This window comes from Alligator sinensis, unplaced genomic scaffold, assembly GCF_000455745.1.
Source record: "Alligator sinensis unplaced genomic scaffold, ASM45574v1 scaffold599_1, whole genome shotgun sequence".
Taxonomy (NCBI): Eukaryota; Metazoa; Chordata; order Crocodylia; family Alligatoridae; genus Alligator; species Alligator sinensis.
In genome coordinates, this window is record NW_005841968.1 from 1,227,133 (window position 1) to 1,254,308 (window position 27,176).

General features: G+C 45.5%; 1 protein-coding gene across 2 annotated transcripts; it reads right to left on the reverse strand.

The window, feature by feature from the left end:
* Positions 1–26,372, reverse strand: WDR86 (WD repeat domain 86). Of its 2 annotated transcripts, none has more exons than XM_006020770.3 (6): positions 26,204–26,372; positions 23,626–23,767; positions 21,350–21,773; positions 7,104–7,239; positions 3,282–3,385; positions 1–1,880 (listed from the first exon to the last, which is right to left on the reverse strand). In XM_006020770.3, the coding sequence occupies exons 1-6, from the start codon at positions 26,364–26,366 to the stop codon at positions 1,662–1,664; spliced, it is 1,188 nt and encodes a 395-aa protein (XP_006020832.1). In that variant the 5' UTR covers positions 26,367–26,372; the 3' UTR covers positions 1–1,661. The 2 variants fall into 2 exon arrangements, with proteins under 2 accessions (XP_006020832.1, XP_006020833.1); XM_006020771.3 differs by having other exon boundaries at positions 1,752–1,855.
* Positions 26,373–27,176: the final 804 nt, after the last annotated feature.

The window sequence follows — 27,176 nt, forward strand, 5'->3', positions numbered from 1 at the left end:
GTTTATTACTCAATCATAAAAAAGTATTACAGCATTTTAATCTTGCCACAGGACGGAATAAATAAAGCCACAAAAATAAAACACACACGGCTAACTAGTCATTTCACTGATTCTACAAAGTGTGTTATATCTGCAACAATAAGGACACTTGTATATTCATGGCTCAGTGGTTATCAGGAAGAACAAATCTGGAAAAGCCTGAGAGAAGCACCCCTAGGTAAGTGCTTAGCCAAGCCTAAAGACACTACTGGTCCTAGGATACTGCCCAGGGGTATCCACATAGGAACAACTTATCACAGCGTAGAAAAGAGCAGGGCTTCAGCTCCTCTGCAGTAACTGCTCACAAGCAAGTGGTGTGTGGAAGCAAAGCCCCTGCAGTTTTGCCTTGGATGAAAGGGGGGTAAGTTACCACAATTTAACTTCCCTTTATCACGGTGTAAGAATATGGTGCATGTGGATGCCTATTGCAACTCACCTGATGTGCAATAAATCCCCGCCCATTTTTGCTCTGCGGTAAATTACTCATATGCCTGCACCCTGATTCCCATTCCTGCAGCCCGAGTCTGGGCACGTGCAGCACTTCTGAGAGATGCAAGGGCTTTGGAAGGAGATTGTGACCCAGGCCTAACAGAGAAGACAGATGGGGTCCCATGCACACATGCTGGTGGGCTGCATTTGCTCAAATCCCCACTATTTCACACTGGGAACAAAGTCTTGCCATGAAACCTCTCTTTTCACCTCCCACAAAGCAGGGACAAGGCCCCCCCATGGAAGCCACATGTTGCTCTGCATCCCTCCAGAGCTGTGTGGAGGTGGGGAGATGCTAGTACTACACACTCCTCCTAGCACTGCAGAAAGTGGAGGCCCCCGCTGCTGCCCTGTGAAGGGTGTTGGGATGCTTAAAAGTAATGGCCCAGTTGAATCTCTTAGCTTGCTGGGAAGAGGGTAATTTGCCGTGCTTCTGAAGATGTTCAGGTCTGATTCAAGATTAGGCCTTAGATGCTGGTTAGTGGCTGGCTGGCTGCTTTTTAAAAGCCCCCTTCTCAGTTCTTCAAGTTAAAGCCCCTGAGAGGGATGAATGCTGCTCCGGGCTTCAGCCACGTTCTCTTTGTCTGAGTCACAGCAGGATGAATCCCAAAGCAAGCTGAGAAAATTGAATTCAGAGCCATCTGCAAGGCAGCTTTCACTTAGACATTCGGCTGAACAGTGGCATGGGAGAACAAGCAGCCAAGACAGGAGGAGAAAATGTATCCGCTCACTGCCTTGCAGCATCTCTCTTAGCACGTAGCAGTCAGGCTGCAGTGGGGTGGAACTGGAATTGAGAGCAGGCAAATACAAGTCATAATTACACTCAAAATACAGGGGAAGGTGGATAACCTGGGCCCTGCTCAGCAATAGCTCCCAACCCCAATGCTGCCCCAGGGCCGACCGGTCATTCAGGCTGTTTTAGTTTGCGCTGAGATACACAGAGATGCTGCGAGTCATCAGTAAGAGGCAGCCTGAGCGGAGTCTGCTTCACAGTCACAAAGAAGCTCAGCTCCTGCCGGACCACAGCAGGCAAGTTTATCTCCCACCCCCACCCCCTTTCCAAGGTCTGGCTCATCTGCACCCAGTGGCACAGGAAGGAAATATGTCAGCTTTGGTCATGGCCAGACAGGCAGTCACACCAGTTCAACGGCCTCGCACTCTCCATTCTCCTGCTGCACCATGCAGCCAACTTTGTTGTTGAAGAGGCGCGACAGACTGCCCTTCTGGGAGCTCCTGACCTGGACAGACCTCTCCTTCTTCAGCCGCCTCTTGTTCCGCTTGCAGATTCCTCGTATGTCCCAGATCCTTAGCGTGCCATCGTGGGAAGCTGTGTACAATAACTCATTGTGAATCTGGAACAATAGGGTCACACTTAATCCCAAACTGGACATCTCAGCAGCACCACAACAACACAGCAGCTTGGGATCAAATAGCAGAGTTAGTCCTTCATGGTAAAGCCTGATTCCCCACTGTCTGGCTCCTTTTGACACCATTCACACCAGCTCACACATCAGCGTACTCCAGATCAGGGTGCTCCACTTACTCATGCTTCTGCACCCACCGTGCACAGCAGTATGTGAGCAATGCTGTTGTTTCTATGATACTCGGTGCTGGGCAGTGCAGAACTGGGCTGTCACATTTCAATGGCGCTCTAGCAGAGAGCTCCAAGCCTGCCTTGGAAGATGAAGGGTAGCTTGTCATTGAGGACCTGAATGTTTTGGTGCTTCCAGGACTACAGGAAGTCCCTCCTCTTGCTGCTCCTCTCCCCTTGCAATCAGCAATCTGTACAACATCCCTTCTAAAATCTCTCTCTCTTTGAAACCTTGTATAACTTGGCCTGCAATTCTCCTAAAAGTACAGCTTGGGTTTTCTAACGAGCCACTTCTTTCCCCTCTGAACATTTCCCCAGTGAAAGCCTTAATGAGAAAAACCTCTATCATTCCTCCCTTTCTCTGTCCATCTTGCCCTCCTTAGGCCATGTGTGTCTATACCAGTCCTTACACTTCTTTCACATTGGCATTAAGAGATACAAAACACAAAGCCTATGATTTATGTCTTCAGGGAAAAATCTATTGCAGAGCTGTGTCCTGCATACAGTACAATCAGCGTGTTATAAGCGCTAGTGTACACTGCGATAAACAGGGCTGGGAACACAAGAGATCTCAGTCCCTATATCTTGAAAGTCTACTGTACAGTTACCAGCTTACTCCTTGCAGCAGCTAGCAAGAACATGGATAAGCGCCCCCATGCATGCTACAGAGTACACGAGAGCCCATCACTCCCCAGTGGCTTTCATCACAACCACATCATTCTTACCTTGCAGGCTTGCAACTGGGGGACGAGGGATCTGGGGTATTTTGTACTGTACTTATCATCACCAGGCTAGGACTGTTGCTTCACTGTCCAAGATCATCACCTGGCATATTAGTAAGTGCACACGGCCAAAGGGTTTGCGTAATCAAGGTCTTTTCAGATTCTAGTTTCCTAAGCTATGGACAATGTGCTACCGCTAAGGCTAAGGAGAAGCACAAAAGCAAATCTCCACACACTGGTGTTGTAAGCAGTACTCTGCCCTACTGTGGCTGACGGACAGGTAGGACACTTCTCCATATCCCTTACTAGTCCAAAGATGTTGCTGTCAGGTGTAGCTAGCATGTAATAATATAGGGAGAAGCTTACACTGCAGTTTATTGATCCAGATGTTGCATTTCCCCTCTAACGCACACAAACATACAGAAAAGTCCCCATCTCACCTGAATGCAGTTTATGATGAACTTGTGTCCTCGGAAGATCTTCTGCAGGACACCCGTCTTGGAATTGAAAGCGCGGGCGCAGGCATCACCGCTTCCTGTAAACACTGCAACAGAGACAGGCAGTGAGGCTATTTTAGGACAAAGAGGTAGGTAGCTGTTGTAGTCTAAAATCAGGTCTAAGGTAGAGTAGATTTCCACCGTATGGACTGACTAAATCAAAAGTAGATAAGCTTTTGTAAGCAGCAGCTTACTTCTTCAGATGCTAAGGGGCTGCCATTTTCGCCTAGTCGTTTTTGTGCAATCAGAAAAGGTCAGTTCAGAACAGATTTAAGTACACACCTGAAAAACAGCTGGAGGAGAAAGACGGGATGGATTCTCCCCTTCCTAACATCAGATGTTTCTACCAGTGTAACTTCACTATTTCTTATTTATAACCACGTACATGAGAGGAAAATCAAGTCTTATTGAAACTATTGAACACGCTTGTCTCTGGAAGTGGGAACAGAGGAAGTTACAGGACACAAAACGGTGTCCTAAAATCCTGTTTTAGTAACACTGGTCCTTTAGTAATCCTGTCCTTAATCCTGTTTTAGTAACACTGGTCCTGTAGGAGAGGAGGCCAGAAGAGCCTGCCCATCTTCCATCCAGCTGGTAAATTTACCCTATGGCATACTCCACCCCGAATCATACCCTCCATGAAACAGAAGCAGGAGCAGGTTGGTCAATGGTTGGATGGGATATCAGCTGGACAAACTTATACTAGTCAACCACCATCTGCCACTCAAGCAGGTACAGTATTACAGAACAAGATACAAGGCTTTTTTCTAGTAAATTAAAATCATATTGCTTTATTTGTTACCATTAACTGAACTCCCAAATACCCACTTAACAAAAAAAAAAAGTAGTAACTCAGTAAAAAAAAAAAAAGGGCTTTCAATTTATAGTTTTCATTATAGTTCAATTCTCTCTCTCAGAATTTGGTTTTGACAAATATCCCTCTATCATTCAGGATTTATAATGCTTCTTTGAACTACTGAACCATTGAGCTTCAAAAGGGGCACTCTTGGCCTGAACTTCATTTGACATTTAGATTCTGTATAAATAAATCTGTACTCCACCTACCTGCAAAACCAACAGGAAAAGCAACAAAAATGTTTTGCTTAAACTCCAAAGGAAGCAACTGTTCTTAAAGCCTTTGACATGTAGCAGAGCGAGAACTTACTTAATTTTCACTGCCCACGCTCAGAAATGTCAGAGACAATCAAGCAGCATAAACACTGAAAGACAAACTGCGCTGAAGAGCTTGTCTTTATAATCTACAGTGTTATTAGTTTAAAAAGTAGAGTGAGGAAGGCAGTTTAGTACTTACGACACTGGAAAGACATTTAGGAGCCCTGCACTCAGATCTGTCACGGATTCCCTATGTGATCTTGGGCAGCTGTAAAAGAAACCATCTCTTTTTCCCCTTCTATGATCTCTAACTTGTCTATTACAGCTGTAAACTCTTTGGGACAGTGTGTGTCTGATTAAAGATTTAAAAAATTAAATATTGATTTGGTAATAGTTGAACAACGACTAGCGTTCTTCCATGTCCACTTGCATTCTGCTTCCCAAACAGGACACTTCAGCATTCCCTGTTTGACATCTTTTGGCTTTTAATAACCTTGTGAACACTTTAGTCACACTAACGAGATGTTCCTCCCAACTGGCTAAATGTAGCAATGTCATTTGCGCAGTCACAGGAAGAGTGTGGAGTGCTACCGAAATAGAGAAGGGGTGAAAGGAGAGAGTGCCAAGTGTGCAAAAACCTTGTGACGCTTGAGTAGCATCACAGGATGGGCATCTGAGTTTGCACTCTGTTCCAAGGGCTTCAAATAAGGTGACTGCTGGCCCATTTACTTTCTGGGTTAAAGAGAAAGAGCAGTTTTCAGACTGGAATCTCTCTCAAGGTCTCATTAAGGTGAGTTTTTCCCCTCTCCACCTCCCACTGAAGATACCATAAACCAGTAGTGTATCTAGGCCAGTATAATGCCTCTAGGCTTGATTACATTGAGCTTAGTTGCACTGAATACTTCCAAAAAAAAAAAAAAAAAGTGTCAGCCCTGATTTATGAAGTCAGTTTTGCTGGCTGGAGGCTGATCATAATCACTCAGTCAGCGTGTGTCAAGCATCCTGGTAGCTAATCATTGTTTGACCATTATCGGCACATGCTGAGTTCAAATGATTCTTTCCAACGTGCAGTATCTTGCACTTGCCAACAGCAGATTTCTCTGCCATCCTCACTTCCTTAAGCGACCCTTTTCATTGACATATGGAATTTAAAAAAAACCCAAAACATTGTTTTACCCAGTGCAGGGTTGTCCAACTGGTGGCCCCCAAGGACTTAGCATGCTACCAAGCTGGCACTCCCCACGCCCAGCAGCTCCTGCCCTGGGGGCCAGGAGGGGGCTGGAGTGCCTGAAGAAGTAAAGAAGGGAGCTGGGCTGCCCGTCCTGCAAGCAGGTGGTGTGTGCTTGTGGAAGAGGAGGGGCAGGTGCTGCACACATGGCTGAGGCTGCCTTGTGCTGCAGGCGGGGGGCAGGGGGGAACTGCCCACATGGTGCACACGGTTGGGATAAGGGAGTGGGGCTGGCTGCCTTGTGCATTTCATGGGAGGGGGGCACAAGGAAGGGGCTGGACAGCATGCACTGCAGACAGCCAGAAGAATGGGGAGTCAGGATGCCCATGCTGTGCAAACGCAGGGGAGTGCTGGACAGTTCACGGGGGGAGAGGTGCCTACCTGCCCACACAGCATGTGGCCTTCGATCTGTAGCCCCTATAGCATGCAGCCCCTGGGTCTATGGCCCCCGGCTGCCCAGAAGTTGGACAGCCCTGACCTGGTATTTAGCTAAGGTCATCTTTACTTCTTTCCCCAAACTGGAGGAAGGGCATCACATGCCAGAAAGCTTCTTTAAGATTTCTCCCAACTACTCCAGTGGTCTAATTAAAGGTATTACCAAAAAACAGAAAGAAAGAAAAATAAATAAATAAAACAAACTCTAACTTGCTCCTGTCCAAGAAGACAATCCAATTGGCTCAGCATGATTTATTCTGAATAAATCCAGGTTGGCTGCTAGTAATCCCCCCTTCTTCCTCCAGATGTTGATTGTTCTATAATTTGCTGTAGTAGTCAGGCTGAATGGTGTGTTATTTCTCCATCTTCCTTCCCCCTTCCCTTTTTTTTAAAGAAAAAGAGAGATGGGCATGATGGTATCTCTTCTCCAGGCTCTGGGACATCACTTTGTCATCCATGACTTGGCATGTGTGGCTCTGAGACATTTTTCAGCTACTTCCTTCTGCACCTGGAGTCACCTTCTTCAGGTCCTGTTGACTTTAACTCGTTCATATTTGTCAAAAATTCTCTGAAAGACTTATAAGAAGTGCAGTCCTTCCCTGTCTTCCCTCATATTAATTTCACTTCTTGTCTGAACAGTTTGTTTCGTTGGCACTGAGCTGTTCTGCCTTCTTTGTACTTTCCAATACTAGTTTACCGTCTCTGTAGAGCAGAGGACCCACAGTTTCCCTGCTCCTTCCTTTCCCTCTGACATCTGCAATGCTACAATTCTTTTCCCTCTACACTTCTGGATATCAGCATTTTCTGCAGTCATAATTTGCTGCCAAGCACTGAAGTAGAAGGAAAAGTAAGTGAAAATTTCACAAGCTCTTGCATCTCATAACTATGGTGTTATTAACCTTTGATCAGAGGTAAGCATCCATACATAGAAGGGAAAGTGATATTGGAGGGGGAGGGGGGATTGATGAACTAATGGAAAAGCAACTTACAGATCCCAGCATGGTATTTCAAAGTGCTAACGCTGTGTCTGTGAGCCTTGTATGTTTGGATTCGCTCCCCAGTGTCTACTAACCAGCACTTCACTGTCCGGTCCGCACTCCCCGAATACAAGTGCCGATTCACTAGCTGAGGAGGAAAAAAAAAAAAAGGAAAGCATCAGCAATAGCCTCCTTGGGCAAGTTCACCAGAGAACTGCACCAAAGCAATTCATCTTCATCAATGACCTGAAAGATGGGATGGGGTGCACCCTCAGCAAGTTTGCAGATTGGAGCGGGGAGGGAGGAGGAGGAGTAGATACACTGGAGGGGAGGGCTAGGATTCAGAGAGACCTCAACAACCTGGAGGATTGGACCAAATGAAAGCTCATGAAGTTCGATAAGAATAAGTGCAAAGTCTTGCACTTAGAAGGAAACAATCCCATGCACCAGGACAGGCTGGGGGCTGACTGGCTGGGCAGCAGCTCTGCAGAAAAGGACCTGGGGGTCGCAGTGAACAATAAATAAGCTGGATATGAGCCACCAGTGTGCCCTTGTAAAGAAGGCTAACTGCATACTGGGCTGCACTGGTAGGAGTGCTGTCAGCAGATCAAAGGAAGTGATTCTTCCCCTCTATTCAGCACTGGTGAGGCCACATGTGGAGTACTGTGTCCAGTTTGGGTACCCCACTACAGAAAGGATGTGGGCAAATTGGAGAGTCCAGCAGAGGGCAACAAAAATGGGGAGAGGACCGGGGGACATGACTGATGATGAGAGGCTGAGGGAACCGGGCTTATTTAGCCTGGAGAAGAGAAGACTGAGGGGGGATTTAATAGCAGCCTTCAATTGCCTAAAATGGGGTGAAGAAGAGGATGGAGCTGGGCTGTTCTCAGTGGGGACAGATGACAGAGCAAGGAGCAATGGGCTCAAGCTGCAAGGGAAGTTTCGGTTGGATATTACAATGGGGCAGGCAAAGTCCGGCCCTCAAGCCAGATTGGGCCCACAGCAGACTCCATTTCCTAGCAGCTCTTGCTCATGTCACTGCACCCAGTTTCCATGGAGACCCCAGAAACAGTAGGGATGTGGCAGGGTGGGGCCAGGGTTTCCATGGAGACTGGCCCCAGCAGCACTGGCAGGGCACGCAGCTGGGTGGGGAGCTGCTCTGGGGCTGGCATCTTGCTGTGGTGACAGGTTGGTCTGGAGCTAGGGCAGAGCTGCAATCGACTGCCCACATGCCCCAGCTGGCTGCAGAGACGTAGGCAGGGGCTGCTGGGAAATGGAGTCTGGCTGCTGGCTGGATCCACCGTTTTGCCCACCCCTGCATTAGAAGAACTTTTTCCACTAGGAGGGTGATGAAGCACTGGAACAGGTCACCCAGAGAGGTGGGGGACTCTCCATCCTTGGAGGTTTTTAAGACCCGGTTAGACAAAGCCTTGGCTGGGATGATCTAGTTGGGGATGGTCTTGCTTTGAGCAGGGGGTTGGACTAGATGGTCTCCTGGGGTCCCTTCCAACCCTCATTTTCTATGATTCTGTGAACTTCATTCACATCTTCCAACAAAAAAATAACCAAGTAAAAACAATGAAGTCTACAGCTTTTAGACCCAGGGGTAATGAGCAAAGCAATTCTCAGAGCTGAAACGTAGGGGCCCAATCTTGTATTCTTTGCACAGTCATATCGCACAGTCAACTTCCGGGCCCTAAAATTGTTTCCAAACCTCAGAAGAGGAAGTTGGATTCTCTGTTGATGTGTTGGAATGAATGGAGCTACACCCATTTACAGCAACAGAGAATCCCAACTAGATTCTTTCTTTAGTGTAGGGCAGCTTCAACGTACAAGCAATAAATATATTTTGCCAAATCATAAATTTTAATTTAAAAAAAATGTTAAAGAGCAGTTTTGAATAAATTAACAAATGGTAAATAAACCAAAAAAAGTCAATAGCTAACATAACACACAAGTTTAATATTTTGCAATATACTGCATTTTCTTTATAACAGTTTGGGGTATGCTTAGCTGTGCATCCTTTACATTGTATGGTCCAATGATACAATCACATTTTTAAAAAGCTGTTTTTAGATAGTATTTTGTGTTTTCAAACATCTTCCATGAGTTAGCCTAGCAAAGGAATGCTAGAAAATATTTAAATTGCTTTTAGTAATATAGAGGCATTGCCTACTGGCCCCAACCAACATAGTTATATTAGTCACTGTACATACTTACTCTGAGTTGTTCAAAGCAGGGATGGTTTTCTACTATCTAGACCAATGATTCTCAACCAGGGTGCCAGGGCACCCTGGGGTGCTGCCAGATCCTTTGATGGGTGTCATGAGGTATAAGGAGATAACCAGAGACACTAAGGAGATATGTCAGATTCAGGCTTGTCCCTGCCTGGGTAATGCCCCACCCCTACTGCCCCTCTGCAAAGAGGTAAGCACTATTTAACGCAATCCACATGAAAGGTAGCAGACATTTTTTACTGTAAAATGTGTTCTAGTTTTTCATGTTGCTAAGTATTTTTAGTTTAAATATAATTATGTTTGGATTTTTGGGGGGGAGATTTGAGGAGGGGGTTTTGTTTATGTAGGTTGCATTAAATAGTGCCAAATTTAGTGATCCCAGATTTCTAGGTGGAGGTTCAAGCCACAGTGAAAACTTGTTGGATACCCCAAAATTTGAACCTAGCTCTTCTTGTGGCTGACCAGTGCCTGGCAGAAGGGTTACATCAGTTTTTTTTTTAAAAATCGGGTGCCAGTCAATTCACAAAAGTTATGGAGGGGGCCCTCGAGTCCAGAACAGGTTGAGAACCACTGATCTAGACAGATAAGACAGAAGAGACGCACGAGGGGGAGATAAGGGTTTATGACATACGAAATGGTGCCGAGAAAGTAAATAGGAACTTCTTATTTTACTACCACTCACAGTACGAGAGCTAGGGGTCATCAAATGAAACTAGTAGGTATTAGTTTAAAACTATCAAAAGGAAATTTGGGGGGGGGGTGGTTTCCCCAGACAGTGTGTAATTAAAAGGTGGAACTCATTGCCACCAAATGTTGTGGAAGCGGACAGTTTAGCCCAATTCAAAAAGGGATCAGATAAATTCTTAGAGGAAGGGGGCATCCGTAGCTACTGAGCATGGGAGTGAGGGGTACAGCCTCTGAGCCTAGACCTTAAATGCTGGAGGCTGCAGTAGAGAGGAACAGTGGAAAAAACCCTGGTAATATCCTGTTTACTCTCCCTTTCAGCATCTGCTTTCTGCCCCTGTGTGACCGAAGAAGCAAGATGGACCTATGGCCTGACCCAGTAAATAGCAGTTCTTATTTTCTTACGAGACAAAGGGTGGAGAAAGGAAGTGTTAATACCTTCGCGGAGAATTGTGCCAGAGTGACTTGTACAATCTCCCACAGTCAGTCTGCACACAGCCCACGTTTCCCTGAGTGAGAGTCCAGGGCCTTAAGGCTATCTTTCTCATATGTAAAGGTCTCATAGTCCAAGTTCTTCTAACACAAGATAAGGAAAATAAACCAAGAAAAAGCTTGTAACAGGCATCTTTAATACACAATGTAGATGCAAACTCTTCAGCCCAGAGCGATTGGCCAGACACTTATCTGTAAAGCACCTAGACCACAGCTGGTGCTACATAGAGTCATTTTTTCTCTCTCCCCCTTTTCCCTTCCCGGTACCCCTCAGGTGCCAAGGAAGTCACAGTTGCAAAAAGCAGGTTTTCATGGTCTGGTGACAACCACCGTGGGACTGATTCGAAAAGGAAAAGGAAAAGCAGATGGAGGCAGAAAGACATACAGACTTGCACAAGGACTAATGTCTTATTATTTCCCTCTCCAAACGCGCAGGCTAAGTAGCTGAATCCCCCTGCCTGATCAAACTCCCATGGACGTCAATGAGAGTCCTGCATAAACGGATTGCCAAACAGGGGCCCAGTCGGCTCAAGGCGGGCTTCACTTTTAGGCCAATTTTCTGTCCCTAAAAATCTAGCCTTTTCTTCACTTCCCACACACACACGTGTGCACACACTGCTGTTCCCTTTTGCCTGCTGCTGGATTATGGACATAAAGCCAATGCATTTCCTCCCCCAATTCTCTTTGGTGCTACAAATGAGCTTTGTAAAAAAAACGGGGCAGATGGCATACTTTTCATACAAGTGCTATGAGAACCTCTAATAAAAGGTACTGCAAGGGCAAACTGCTACAATAACAGGACCGGGACAGAGCTGTACGAAAAATATACACAGATAGCCCAAGATGACCCTTGCACAGAAAATGCAGTTCCCACCAAATCCTGGAGCTGCACAGGTGCAACTAGCTGCAGACATCACTTAGCCCATAAGACCTTTCCCCAAGATAACATGCATTTAAATACAGGTCATATACAACAAAGAAAGATTTCTACACCTCCCTGCCTTTCTGCTATCTGAGACCACCAGGGAAGGAATCCTGCCTTAGCTGCACATCAAGGAGCAACTCACAAAGACCCCCATGGACCCAGGGGAACAGACTTCCACCTTCAGCTTCCTCTGTGCAAAATGAAGTTTATTTTCTACCTACAGGGACTCTTTACCAGCTTTAATTTTCCCCAAGCCTGAGGAAGGGTGCATGTGCCTAAAAGCTTGCAAAGAAAGCTCCTTCTTTTGCAATTTCTTAGTTGGTTTAATAAAAGGTATCACCTCTGAACCAAGAGTTCTAGAGTTTTGCACCTCTAACCCTAACATTCAACCCGAACGGGCATGGGAAACATCATCACAAAGTGCATGCTAATATGAAGTTGGCTGGAGTTGCATCTTCCAGAATTGCTCCTGGCCCACTCATGGCGTTTCTGTTGTGAACAGCTTGCAAGCAGCAGCAACCCACGCAACAAAGATAAACACTTTAAACTCGTCTCCTGCAGGTGAATGTCACTTGAGAACAATGGTGCATTAAGTTACGCTGCTTGAGCTCCATGTTTGAAGTGGGTGTGTAAATGTTAAAGAAAAACAGAAGAGCAGCTACTTGCCATGGGTTTTCCTTTACACTTCCCTGTTACAAATAAGGCCTTAAGGACCTTGTTACACCTTACGCTGTGAGCTGCACAAGCGCTGATGAGTGTTACTGCTAGTTTGGAGCAGTCACATCCTTAGTCTAGATACCTCTGGACTGTCCCCCATCTGCACAGCTGTGACTTGCCACTAGAGACCTGGTGAGCAGGGGGAGATCTAGGAGCTGTCGCTGCGAGTTGCTGCTACAGGGCTCGTGGGACGATACAGGCTTTTAGTCCTGCTCTGCAGGCTGGGGGATGAGAGAACAGGGGAAACTGGAGGACTCCAAGTTGGGTGGCACTATGAGAGAACCTGGGAAACTGGAGGACTCCAAGTTGGGTGGCACACCTTAATGGAACAGGAGCTGGGTAGTGAGGATCGGAGATAATCCTGCCCTGGCGTGGTGTAACTTTGAGCTGCATAACGAGTGCTTAAAACCACTTTAAATCCTATGAGGATTCAAGCCCACATTTCTTGCATCCAAGAAAAGTAGCCTAGCATCCTCACTCCCTCGAGTTGCAAGATTTGTTCGGCTGCAAAGAGGAAGCATGTCCTTCTAGCCCAGTGATTAGGACATTCACCCGGGACAGGGGAGACCTGGGATTTAATCCTGACTTCAAAGACTGTTTCTGAATTTCACATTCAATAGTCACCAAATAAAATGAACACAACGGAATGAGCCTCTGTACAGGGCTAAAGCAAAAACTATACTGACCCTGGATAGTAGCAAGCTGTTTTCTTGAAGTATTTTGAGCCCCATCTGTTCCTGTAACTGAACCGCAGCGTAAATCCCTGTTCCAGTGCAGGTCATCCCTGGTTTGGCCTACAAAAACGTGCATTAAACTCTGGCTGTTGCGTCTCCTCTCAGCCCAAATCTGAAACAATACTTGGTAGAAGTACAGGACAGCAGGGGTTCCTGCGCTTTTGATACCTCGGACACACTTTTCTCTGGATCAGAGCTGGCGGCATGCTTCACTTACACACGAAAAGGGGAGCAGGGAAAAGCAGCAGTGGCAGCACAAATGTAGTTTGCAGATGTCTGACCCTGGTGCAGCTCCCAGGAGGCTGGAAGCTACATGCGCACCACAGTCAGGGAGAGGGGGGCCGGAAGAAAAGGCGGCAGCGTGGGCACAAGGAAAGCCCTCCTCTCAGTGGTATCAGACTGAACCTGAGCAGCAGTCTCTCCGACAGGGTGCATGGAGCTGCTCCACTGTGTGCCCCTGGGCCAAGGGGGGTGGAGGGTTGTAAACAAGCTCTGCACTACCTGGGAAGCCAGGGCACAGCTGGGGTGGGGAGGTGGGCACGTCTACTTGGTGAAGGTGAGGGTGCCCTGGAGCTCAGTGTGGTGTGGCGGAGACCAGGTGAGAGGTCTCCCAGCTGCCCATGATTGGCAGGACCTGGGAAGGGTGTGGGGTAGAGGCGAGGACCCACACCTACTCACCCAGTGGGGGTGCATGGCATGTGTGCAAAGGATTGTATTAAAATGGGGCTGAGTGAAATGTACTGGTACTACAGGAAGACAGAAGAGGATGATGGAAAGAAGTGGCAGACCTCATCTGGTGGAGAGGGATCTGGCATAGACTTTTTCAGGAGCAGACCCTCTAAGGAGGGCAGTGGGTCAGGGTATGGGTATAGAGATGGGTGTGTGGGTGCACAGTGCAGACTGTGCAACAGGTTTTTAGTGTGCTTTGAGCTCCACAAGGGTCACTTGGCAGAGTGTTGCAGATGGAGTTATAGATTTAAATATCTATCTATCTGCAGTCTCAGGCTTAAGTTATCGATCGATAGATCGATATTTTTGAAAAAAAACAAAAACAAAAAAAAGCAGGACACAACAGCATGTGCCTGCAAACTGCTGCCGTTGCACCCTGCCTGCATCCTGGGGACCAGGCCATGCCACAGTGGCGTGCAGCAACCGGCCCTTTGGGAATCACTGCTGTACAGACTCCAGCAGCAGACAGCTGGGCTGAGCAGGTCAATGCCTGAGAGGGCAGCAGCTCTGAGCAAGTCCCAGAAGCTGAAATGCAGCCAGCTTAAGCCAGGAAACGTTACTGTAGTGACAGAGCTGTCCAATTTCTAAGGGGTCAGGGGCCAGACTAGCAGGGGCTGCACCAGTGGGGGCCACACATCCCAGCTGCTGCTCTCCACACTCCTCCACTACTGCTCCCTGCACCCCCACACTACACCAAGTTCCCCCCACACTGCACCCTGTGCCCAGCTATCCACCCCACTGCACTTTGTGCTCCTCATCGCTGCTCCCCATGCTCCCTGCATCGCATGTAGGGTGCCTCCCTGCTGCACCAGGCACCTAAGGGCCCCCAGCATGGCAGGCTGCAGCATAGTGCAGCACCCCACCCCTGGTGCAGGGGCAGGGATTGGAAATCAGAAGGAGGAACCTGGAACCACCCCCCCAGCTGCTGCTGCAGCCAGAGCAATGGGGGGAGCAAGGACCCGGTGGGAGCCTGGAGGGCTACCATTTAACCCCATGGGCTACCAGGTGGACCACGCTGCTGTACAAAATAAAACCACCCAAGAGCTTAGACAGGGGATTTGATGATCCTACTCCCAGGAGCCTAACTCCCACCCTAGGAACTCAGGTTTTTCTGTGCATGCTGCTGATCCACAGATGATTTGAGGTTATACAGAAAACCCACGGTAAAACCGGGAAGAGAAAGTGGACCTCCAAAGTCCTCAGCTGGCACACTAACCCCCGGACCCTGATCCCTGGGTGCCAGTCTCCACATCCCATTACCCACTCCTTGAGCCATCAGTCCAGTTCCTTTATTAAAGCAAAATCCTTTTCATGCAAAAACCAAATAGCCCAGAGCAAACGAGCGCTCTCATTTTAGTGCTTCGCCCATTTGTTTCTCAGCAGAATGTGTGTGTCCAGGCGATAGCATATTGGAATTAAAAAAATCTTAGGCAACCCCCCACAAAATTCACTTGGCTCCAATGAAATGGAAAAATGACTGCAGTCTCAGGCTTAAGATATACTATATCACACACTGCATACCAAGTATGGTAGATCTTAAATTAGCTCTTCCTATAAAATGTCAGAAATTCAAAATCTTAAAGATAAAAATGTAACCCCTATAAGGCAATTTAGATTAATTCCATTATGAAGAGACATAGATGCCTTTCACTGACATGAGTGCAAATTCATTTTCCATGGTTTAGAAGTAGGGGGAAAAAGTAGAACTTTCCTCAATAGCTTTTCCAAACATACCCAGGTCTATCAACTCTTGGTTTAAAAATGATCAGGAGATACAATTACAAATTCTAATCTGCCAGTGCCTGGAGAAGCAGTGATAGTTTTGGAGCTGTATTTTCCTTGGCTGGCTTTGGAAAAGTTTTGTTCACTTTGGCCACTTTCCCAACAGAGCTCCTGTTGGGGAAAAGCATGACAAACTAAGGAGACTTCTAACAGACTAAGAGAGCATAGAAATGGGATTTGCAGCTTTGATTCTAACAAGCAAAGTTGACGCTGAAGTCCCCAATTCAAGTATATTTTCACTCCCAAGTAACTAAAAAAAAAAGTCAATGATAATCAGATGACCAATTTTAAAGCTTTATAAATAACTAAATTATAACAAGTGGCTGTCACCTCTCTACAATTCTGGCCCCTCCACTTGCCCCGTAGTTCAAATGGGCAGGTCTCTTTTACCGTGTGTCAGCTGAAACACTACGTCCTCCAAGACATCGAGGCACAAATCTCTGCTTGGGCCCCTGAGAAAATGTTATCAGGTCCGCTTTTATAACATGACTCATCTGAGCCTTCAGGCAAAAATCACAGAAAAGCAGCAAGGAGGCAGATGACCCACCCACCTTTCACTTTACAGGTTTTTCAGGGAATCAGGCAGGGTGGAATAAGACTGCACTTTGGTGCCTTAGGGGTGAAACAGGATCTGGGCCCAGGTTTCTCCTAGAGCAGATGAATAAAATGAATTTGAAATCAACAGGCCAAAGCATGAGAGTTATGCCATTGCATAAAAATAGTCAGCCAGCTAGGTTTATTACTAGCAAATTTACTGCAGAAGCAAAATTGGGAATGTAATGATAAAATAGTCATAGGCCCAACTATGGTGAGATCATCTTCTGGGTAACACTGATATTGTTTGGAGCCTCTAGACCCTTCTGGAATTCAAATAAAGAACAAAATGGTCTCATCCATGTAGTACTCTCCAGACTGCAGTATCCTAGAGTAGCTTAACATTCAGCAGGCTTGGTGAAGCCAAATATATGCAGCAGCTACAGAGAGAAATAATCCAGATGATGCCAAAAGTATCTGCAACAGAACTGCATGGCAGGTACCGATGCCCAGTTTGTAGGAATGATCTTCTCTCTGAGTTAGATCTAAGAGACAAACTAGCTCTTGTGCAAACAGAAACGAGCCCTGCAGTCAGATTTGGACGCATCATATTTACTAGGGTCAGCGTGGGCATGCTTGTTCCCAGCCGCTCTAGTATCACTTCACATACAAATACCCAACTGTCTACTTACTCCCGACATAGGGGCTGCGTGCCTGGGACCTGTCAGCACAACCTTCCTTTTAACAGAGCTGGCCATGAGACTCACCAGCTAAACCAGTTCCTGGAGTTTAACTTTGTGAGCCTTCATCTGGGCTGGCCTTTCAGGGATACCATTCAAACCACATTCATTTTAACAAGCTAAAGCAGTCCCTAGAGCAAGAGGTTGTTTTCTGACAATGAAACCAGAGGCACTTTGCTGGATGGAGTCTCAGCAAAAACAGTCTTTAACTCTTCCACTGTAGCACAATCTACAGGGCTGTTCCTGGAGCTCGACTTCTCTAGTACCTTGGGTATTGTATAAAGGTGCCTAACTGATTTGTGTGTGTGTGTGTGTGTGTGTGTGTGTGTGTGTGTGTGTGTGTGTGTGTGTGTGTGTGTGTGTGTGACCTGGCTAGTTATAAAATAAATAATAAAGCAACTAACAAGATTTATGGACGTTTCAAAACTAGCTACTAGTTGGTGTCACAGGACAAGTCATTCTGTCTCTTGTGCTCAAAAAGCTGTTTACATGTAGTCAATAAATAGAGTACAGGTGATAATTGCACAGATGGCATTCCTTCCCAATCAGTATTAAAACTCACTCTATCTTAAAGGAGAATGATTGTCCTGGCACTCAATCATTTGGCTTTGCAGGCCAGGTGAATAACGCAGGGCTGGTCTATGGGCCAGGCTGGGCCCTGCACCACTTCTATCTGGCCCTGCACACCTGGATCAGGCCCCACACTGCCTCTACCTGCCATTCATGTGCCAGGATTGGGCCCCACACTGCCTTGGCCAAGCCTGTATACCTGGATTGATCCCATGCCACTCAGCTCCATGAACCTGGATCAAGCCCTGCACCATCTTGGCCTGACCCTGGACATCTGGAGTCAGATGAACCCTCCCCAAACAAACCCCATGCCGCTCAACCCCACATAGCCATATCAGGCCCTGTATCATCCCAGCCAACCTCTACATGCCCAAATTGGCTCTGCACTACCTTCCCAGCCTTGCACACCTCATCTAGTGTGCAGGGTCATGCTCTCCAGCCCGCAGGACCCGCTACAGGTCAAGAAATTTGGCAGAAAGGGAGTATCCATCACTCCCCCTAATGGGCCAGATGACATGGCTCCGCAGGCTGGATCTGGCCTGTGGGCCAGGGTTTGAACACCCTGTCCTAAGGGTATCAGTTTTTGGAAGAGAACCCATATACTCCTTGCCTGTTCTTGGTCATGTAAAGTTCTGTTGTGGTTTTCATTACATTTGGACGGTCTGCAATGGTATCCCAGCTCAGTTTCAAGCTGCATAACTTCATTCTGTTGGCCTCTGGTCTCCCCAGCACTGAACTTCTAAAAAATCCCCCCAAAGACTGTGAATCAATACAGAACAAAGGGATCTGAAGGGGAAATAGGGGTATACTTCATAAAAGTACTAGAGAAACTATCTTTTATATTAGATGTAAATCAAAGTTATCCAACCTGTTGTGGGAGACTGCCTTAAGGAACATGTGTACTTTATGAATTGAAACACCAGCACCTTAACCGGGGCCTGAAGTTTTGAGTTGAAGAGCTTTGAACCAGCTGCATTGCTAGTTTTCTCCAGTTCTCCCGCCCCTCCCCACAACCAGCAGCTGTGATGCAATGTGAGAGGGTGCCCAAAACAATTGCTTTCCATTCCCTTCCCTTCTCTTCCCAACTATGGCGCTGCAGGAGAAGAAGGATTGAGAAATTCTGGCAACTCCATTTGCTGTTACCTAACTAGGCTGTGGAAATCTCAGGCCAGGTCTACCCTACGGATCTTTGCCAGCATAACTATGTCAGTTGGCAGTATAATCAGTGCCTGACATAGTTGTGGCCGAAACTGTGCTTTTATCAGTATAGTTTATTTGGCTGGAGAAGGGATGAGGACTGCTGGAATACGCTGTTCTTGCATAAATATGTTCTGTCTGTACAAGATACATCCACACTGGGAGCATTCAGCGAGAACTGGCTCTAGAGACAGCAGGATAGAAGCTCACCTGGCTGGCCCAAGTCTGGAGGAACATCTAGCAAAGGAAGGTCTCTTTGCCCATACAACTGTCCTCAGCAGCCCAGTAGGGGGAAAATGATAAGCTGAGAACTAACCATAAGGTTGAGGCTTCCTGGTTACCTGCCAGCTGCTCTTAGCTTGTGCCATTGGGCAATAGTGCCTGAGGACCCACAGGACAACTGGGAAGAGCTAAAGAACTGCACAATATATATCATGACTCTGCCTGCAGTGTGTCTTTTACGCCTGCAGCTTTAAGAAGCATGGTATAAAAACTGGCTCTGCCAGCTGTGCACCCTCCTTGGAGTCTTTCCCCCATGCCAAAGCAATCCACAGCAAGGGACGTTGCAAGTAATTTCTGCTCCCTTCCCTAAGGGTAAGGCAAAGGGAACAGATTTAGACACAGAATCACAGACTCTGATCCCATGACCTTTCAAAATAATATGTCTGGCTCTCAGGCTAAAAGGGTCAGACACCACCAATTTATGGTTTTCCAAAGTAGTGCCAATGCATGTAGCACTGTCTATAGTTAAGGTGGCCTAGGCCCTTTCATTTCAAGTGCTGTTTACATTTGCTTACAACTTTAGCAGACTTTAACCATTTGGGCTAGATGTTTCCAAACTTAATTTCTGATTCAGATGGAAGAATATTACAGAGTTTCAGCAGCAATGGTTTAGCCCCTAGAAGCAAGGTTACTCTGGGAGAAGTAGAAAGTTTTAAAGAATTAGAGGCTCTGTTGAAGTGAGTGGTCTGATCCCCTCTAAGTCAATAGGGTAATTATCTTCTTCTAATGTGTAAAGGGTTTGAGGCAGGAATTAAGCACATGCTACATTTAAAGAATAATTTAGGGTGGTTGTTTTCCCTTCTCTGTCTGCTTGCAACTAAGAAAAGCCATTGATTAATTTGCCCATCTTCAAAATTTACTACACAGCATCAAGCCGAAGCAGAGAAGTAGTCTTTAGCCCTGGGGATTTACCCAAACAAAACGGGAGTATAATTCCCTTCTTACTATCAGCGGTTAAAATTACAGGAACCAGGTGTAACTATTCCCTTTATAGAGCAGTGACAGTTATATTTTATGCTTTGCAAAGGAAGATCGGGTATTTACACACTGGTAAGCATGGAGAGAGTTGACTGCATGTATTCTGCTATGCAAAGTAACATAACACGTTAACTTAAAAGCATTTAGGTTTGACATGCTGGAAGCAAGCTATTGGTCACTTGAGTACAGAATTTTTAGATATTCTGTTAAAAATAGCCTACTAAGTTACGTACCCTGAAACAAGCAGCAACTCTGCCTCCCATTTCACACATATGAACCCCTCCCCACCTCCCACCCCTTGCAACCCCAATCCCCCCACCCCCACACAAACCATAAATCAAAAACCAGAAGATCTGTCAGGGAAGTGATGAAATGCAGAAATACAGACAGCAAAGATACAAATAAAATATGATTTTACTCATGAAAAACTATACTGTGTCTGCTTTTTCTCTCCTTTACCCTCTGCTGGCTCTCTCATGACAGTCTCTCTCCCTTCCTTTTTCCATTTTCATTCACCATTCTTTTGTCTATCCTGCATCTCTTACTGTCTCTGTCTCTTCCAGCACAATCATTATGTATTTAGGAAAAAAAGGTTATTTTCCAGTTTTTTGCTCTTTTCCTGCTATTGATTTTCTACCACGCTTTCATTCTCTCAAATTATAGTTTCTTGCTTTATTAACTGGCTTGCTCCTGCAATAGTAATTTTCCTTTTCAAGGTTAGTGGTTTTGAATGTAAGGTCCTACTATACAAACGGTGTCCGAGAAACAACTCATGAATTCCAAACCTTGAAGGAGAATCTAGAGCAGTACATCAGCCTTTTTAGACTCAAAGTGCCCCTTGCCAGGTTAAGGCACTACCCGGAAAATGTCAGCTCTTAGTTTTCACTCGTTTTTTTAACTACGGAAATATAATAGAACAATTCTTTTGTTGCAACGAATTCAGAAAGGTCACAACAGGTCAGAATGGGTTTAACACTATGGATTCCTATTTCCAATCTCTGGGTTTATCTTGTGAATGATGTTTGCACATCTAATGGTGTTTAACACTGTGTGGCACTCTGTGCCACCCCCGAAAGGGTCTCAGGGCATTGCAGAGTGCTGCAGCACCTGGTTCAGAATCACTGATCTAGAGAGTCAATCCAGGTAATTAAACTTACTTTGCCTTTACCAGTAAAAAAGGATACTGAAACATGTTTTGTGAAAGTAGTGCTGCTTCAAGGTCATGAAATACTTTAAAGTCTGAATGGTGTTGCCTGAGACTGTCTCCCTTTCCCCCATTAAACCGAATTTATGTCCCCACTTTGTTTGTGAAACAAAAACATTGCATAAAAGGTTAACACAGATTTACTAGGAAGTTCCTTGTCAACTTTCTTTCCTTGCTTGCTCGCTTAACACCAGTTTCTCATTGGTACACGGACTGAGCGTTTGTGGTTTTCAGCTGCTGCCTCACTTCATTTCAGAGCGTGTCAGTAGTGAGAGGCCTGTTAGCTAAAAAGCAGGCAACAACTGTGCCATTTCTGGACTCTGTCCTATGCATGAGAAGGTAGCTCGGTCCCATTGACCACTGGGTTCTTGGCCTCCTGGCTAAAAATACAGCTAATTACAAAGTGGACTCCCCCGGTCCCAAGTGGATGAACGAAGGGTACTTAGTTCTTACCTCTAGGCAAATAACTGATCCTTGATGCTCCTTGAACACTTTTAACTGCTCGCCAGTCACAATATTCCACGTTCGGATAGTGTAATCTGTGCTGCCAGAAAACAGCTCCCTGTTTGGCGCATCAAGTATGAGGCATAACACAGCCCCGGTGTGTCCCAGCAGAGTCTGATAGCAGCGACCACTGGATACCCACCAGACCTTAACAGTGCAGTCTGTGCTTCCTGTCACCAGGAGGTCTGTGCTCATTTTCTCTTCCTCCTCCTCCGACTCATCAAGAACATCCTTGGAAGAGTAGTGAGCCAGAGTCAGGACACAGTTGCGATGGCCACGAAATTCCTGGATTTGCTTCTCTTTGTCCACACTCCAGCACCGGGCTGTCCTATCATAGGAGCCACTAAAGAGATAGTCTTTGGCAACCAAGATCCTATTAAAATGTAAATACAATTTGAATGCAAAAGCCCAAAATAAAATAAAAGTTACAAAATCAACCATTCAAGAAATGCCAAAGTGACACTGTCCATGTTAATTCCCCCCCCCACTCAATGTATATGTTTTATACATAAACATACACTTTTTCTTCCCAAAATCTCCTCCACACGCACACAAAGACCAGAATTCTGCTTCAGCATTTTAAAATCAGGTAACTTCAACTTACTTAGGTGCCCAAATATGGTCTAATTTTGGGCATAAGTTTTTACTAAAATCTTGGCCAGCAGCACTGCCATGTGTTTTTCATTAGTTATGTGTTGCTAAATAACTATTTAAAAAAAAAATAAAAACCCTTATTTCTTGTTATGGTTATTTAGATGTCCAAATAACACTGGCCTCAGAAAATAGCAAAAATATTTAGTTTCCAAGAACCTAAATGGCAACTGATATTTTCTAATCATTATACAATTAACAGGCAGATTAAAAGATACATTTGAATGGATATCACCACCACTAAGTCAAGGTCCTCACAAAAGAAGGTAATCAGTATCTAAATTTTACAGATGGGGAACTTGAGGTACACAGAGATTAACTGACTTCCCTAAGGTCCAAAAGGAATCCCTGGCAAACCTAGGATAATAAAACTGCTCTTCTGACTCCCAGTGCAGCACTCCCATCCACTGGACCATAAAAAATAGTCAAAGTTTAGCATGCAGTTCATGACACTGTATAGCGCAATTTATGGCATATTCATAATAATTAAGAACTGGAACTGTACCACTTGGACAGTGCCGTAGCAATGACGTTTGGTGCCCAGGGCAAAGCCCGCAGCAGCAGCCTGCCCTCGCCCTGCACAGATCCAGGGGGCACATGTCCCCCCACTCCCCCATGCTTGCCCGGCAGTGCATGCAGCAGCAGGAGGAGCCACCTTCTCCCCGTTCCCGTGCCCCCTCCCTTCCCAAACGAGCCACTCACGGCTCCATCCTGTTCCCCGTCCCAGCTGGGCAGAGCCCATTGGCGCTCCTTTCTTTCAGCACCCAGAGCAGTTGCCCCGCTTGCCCTCCCCCTTGCCATGGTACTGCACTTGGATCAAAACAGAGTCGTTTCTACATGCTGCATTTTCAAATTAAAGATGGGGGAGAGTGGTGAACCATACAATCCATTCTCTACTCTAGAAACGGGTTATGGTCCTCAGGCACCTAATAACCTGCCCATGCAGCTAAGCGGGCACTGTTTTAGTATCTTGCTAATTCAAGATGAACCGGCCCAAGCATTGAGCTCTTCTTATCTGTTTACAGAATCTGCTCCACGCTTCCCGCGCATTTGTTGTCCGCCTCAAACAAATGCTTCCACTGTTTGATTTTTAAGTAAGTAAATACATTCCAGCAATCAAGAGAAATCCTACAACAGGCATAAAAAGTCATCGTTTACTTTTAAATTTAGTTTTAACAGCGAGGAGTAATCATTCTAAGAAGAATCCTGACTCATGTCCTTTTTACTGACATGAATGCCTGGCAGGATGTTTTTTCTTAAGTATATTTATCAGAAGCATCTGTTATCAATTGAATAATTTCTTCTGGAATTTCATTCCCAGTGGTGGATTCAACTCCCCCTGCTGTGTGCCTTTCATTCCTCTCCTATCCCTAGTCTATAGCTGTGTCAGCACTGTTGCTAGGATAACTAATCATTACAGCAACGAACACGTGTAGCAAGGAGTCAAAGATTTACACAACCCACTTTTATTAGTGCAGTAATGGAGAATACTAGTAAAAGACCATTTAACTGGGTCAGGTTACAGAAACGCAGTAAAACGGCTGTCTTAAAAAGAAAAAAAAACTAGTACCAACCTGTTAACAATTGATGTGTGGCCACGGTAAATGGCCAGACACTGGCCTGTCAACACATCCCATTTCCTAATTGTATGATCTGCACTACAGGTGAAGGCAGCCTCATTTTCTAAGTGGCAAAAGGTGATGTAACTTTCATGCCCTAGGAACAGCAAAAGAAATAAAAGTATTCAGCGTGAGTGTTTGCTAGTGGAACAAACCCAGCAGGCAGTGATATGCTTTCTTTTGTTTAAATGAGAAGTAAGCTAGTTGGAAATGGGACAGAGCCAAAGCCTAAAGCCTGAGTATTTTCAAAGTTTTAGTTTTAACATTTGCAACTGTGTTTCTCACAGACAGTGCTGTATGGAAAATACGGCACTTCTAAATTAATAGTTTTATTGCAATTGTTTTACCGTTTCATGGATAAATGAAATAGTGGTATAAACAGAACATCTCAGGGGTTATTGTCAACCAGCTCAAGGCTCATCACGTAGTTTGTTGTTTAAAGGGCTTTGCAAAAATCTTATGGATCAAATTCATCATTTATGTAATTTAACTAAAACCTCTGGAATTTAAACTGTAGATAAGCTTGGCTCGCCGAATAAAGAAATAAAAAAAATTAGTAGTGAAAAAAAATAAATAGCTTGGGGAAAAGCACTGTTTAAAGCCATGGAAACCTTGGGCAGCCCCCCCCCCCCACCGAGGAAGGGAGAAGCAAGATTATCCCTCTACCCACCTAGCCACCCTCTCAACCCAAATCAGCCTGGGATGCCACAAAGCCTAGCCAGCTGCCACCGGTGGAATGAGATGGATACTCTCACAGTGACATTTACCTCTGCTCTAAACAAACCAAGATATCATTTGCTGATCCCCCTCCTCCGCCATCTGCAATACTACTTCTACCATAAACAGCACCAACAGTAGAGTGACATGTTTCACAAACTCAAGGTCTTTTATAGCATCTGATGAAGTAGGTTATTGCTTAGAAAAGCTCATGCCTATGTGAATGAGTTAGCCTCTAAGGTGCCACCCTGCTCCATCTTCTGCCAAACTCCTCTTTGCAGACAACATCACAGAGGCTGATCCAGGTCAGGGTCAAAGTATTGTATTGTCTTGCATACAACATGCCCTAAAATAAGATGTCCACCTTATTTTTGAAAGGCAGAATGAAGGAAAAAAGATCTTTCCTTATAGTAAGTAACTGAGTAGCTGCAGCTAGGAACCAAGCGGGAGCGGAGCCTGCTCTTTATTCTGTTCTTTCTTGATCATGTGCAGACTTTACTTTTGTTTTCACCCTGCAAGAGGTTAAGTGGCAGAAACTTCTGTTACCATATTTCCTCATTTATAGCATGCACTCCAAATTTCAGCAACTAGTTTTTGGGAAAAAAAGGTGTGTATGTATGTGAGAAAATATGGTAAACTGGTGATTGATGGGATCAGTCTGCAATGCTGTTCATTTTGCAGAAAAATGGCCAAAATAGCAGCTCTCACAAGCACCACATTCATATTTCTTTTGTAAAATTCATGTGATAAATAGAATTAACTCTTCACGTAGAATTAAACCTGAAAATATAGCCAACGTAATTAAGAGCTGAATGGACATAGGTAGAACCCCAAGCCCCAGCAGTAACTAGGATAGGTTACAGATATTAGTCCAATACACTTTTATCACTAGTTAACAGTTAATGAGTAAATTAAAAAAGAATTCTTACCCTAAGCTATGTATATGGAGTTCTCTAGGGCAGATGAAAGCGTATATTAAAAATAATGAATAGCTTTCACTACATAAATTCAACCACCTTTGGGGAAAAAAAATTAAAATAACAAGTGATTTGGTAGAAAGCATGACATTAAATGAAGCTCATCAATACATAGTCCTGCTCCTGGATGATTTTACTTTCTTCAGAATTAACTCATTATTTTAATCATTCAGGCAGGGGTTAGTCTAAGGATTGTGTTTAGAGGTGTACATCTCACTAAATGTCCAAAAATAATTTCAGAATAAAAAAATACTAACAATTTGCATTTTAGGTGTGAGGACATTATGTTCTGCTGAAGAAAATCCTATGATTTCATGGGGTCTGTTCCTAGACTTCTTAGTCAAGAGATTCTGAATAAGATGATTCCCTGGAATAAGTGCTGATAAAACAAGATTTCACTCTAGAGAAAAAGAAATAACTGCAGCAATGAAGGAAATCTCAGTAAGGATTTAATTTTTTTTTTTTTGATGGCACATGGTATTTAGCCAACTACATTGGGACTGGAGCCCTGACTTCATGTGTTCCAGTATAAAGCCCTTAAAGGTACAATCAGGACGGGCACGTAACCTTAAGTAATAGCACAATCTTAATCTCATCTAAGTATCATGTGCCATCACAACATAAAAGGATCCCTGCATACAATAATGTTTGTAACCTGCTTTGAGATGAAAAAGTTAATATTACAAATGTCAGGTAAACTCAAAAACAAGCATGGTATTAGGCTACTCGACCAGCTCTAGAGGCTGGAGAGGACTGAACCATGCTGGGTGGCCTATGCCATGCCTTAGCATGAGCTGCATTTGGTCTTGAAACTTGGAAAGAAAGGACTCATGCTGTACCTTGGAAGTGGCCATGGCACTGGCTGTCTGCAGTGCTCCAGAGCCGTGCAGTGCCATCCTCACTGCCTGTCAGCAGCCGCTGCCCATCTGGACTCAAACTGAGCCAGTTGATGCCTCCTTGGTGTTCAGTGCAGACCTTCACCGCTGAGCCACTGTTCCCCATGCTGTTGGTCCCACAGCAAAAGCAGAGAACCCAGAAGGGGATCAGTTCAGTGTCCACTCTACTCTAGGAAAGAGTTTGGGATCTACAGCAGGGTCCCTTAGACCAACTTCAGCCATCTCGCTGGCCCTGAAAAATCAGCAGGTCGTCTAGACCTCTGCAGAAAGACATGCAGTAACAGGAAAAAGACACGTGATACTCACTGATCCCCCAGCATGGATATCTTACCCATTTCCCCTCCTCTAACCATGATGCATCAAACTAATCTCTGCTCTTCCCAAGAGTGAACATGAGACAAAGCAGTTCTTACTGCTTTAGTGCAAGCAACAGCACTGTAACACCCCTACCCCACTTACTGTGGTTGTAAGTAGGAGGAAGGCAGGGTAGATTTGCACCTTAGAGACTAATTAAAATCAGAGCTACATAAGCTTTCCTAAGCAGCAGCTCACTCCCACAGATTTTCTGTGAGGCTGTGCTCTCGCAGGCTGAAAACAGGTATCACCTTTGTGCCACCATAAAGGGCAAGCAAACAGACGTTCATGCCCCTTGCACGCCACAAATGCCAGAAAGCATGGCAGTGATAAAAGGTAATGCACTTTGGTGCCTCTTTTTCATGGTGGACGTCAGTTTGTTTGTGGCAGGAAGGCGCAGGCAGCCCAGAACTGCCCGCACTCTCCAGCTGCCCCAGGCAGATGCTCCTGGGGCTTCAGGGGCCCTATCCTGCACAAGGGATCCCTGGACCACACTTCTGCAAGCAGAGAAACCCAGGGGTCCCCCATGAGCAGAGACACTCTCTGAAGCCCCCTGCGGTGG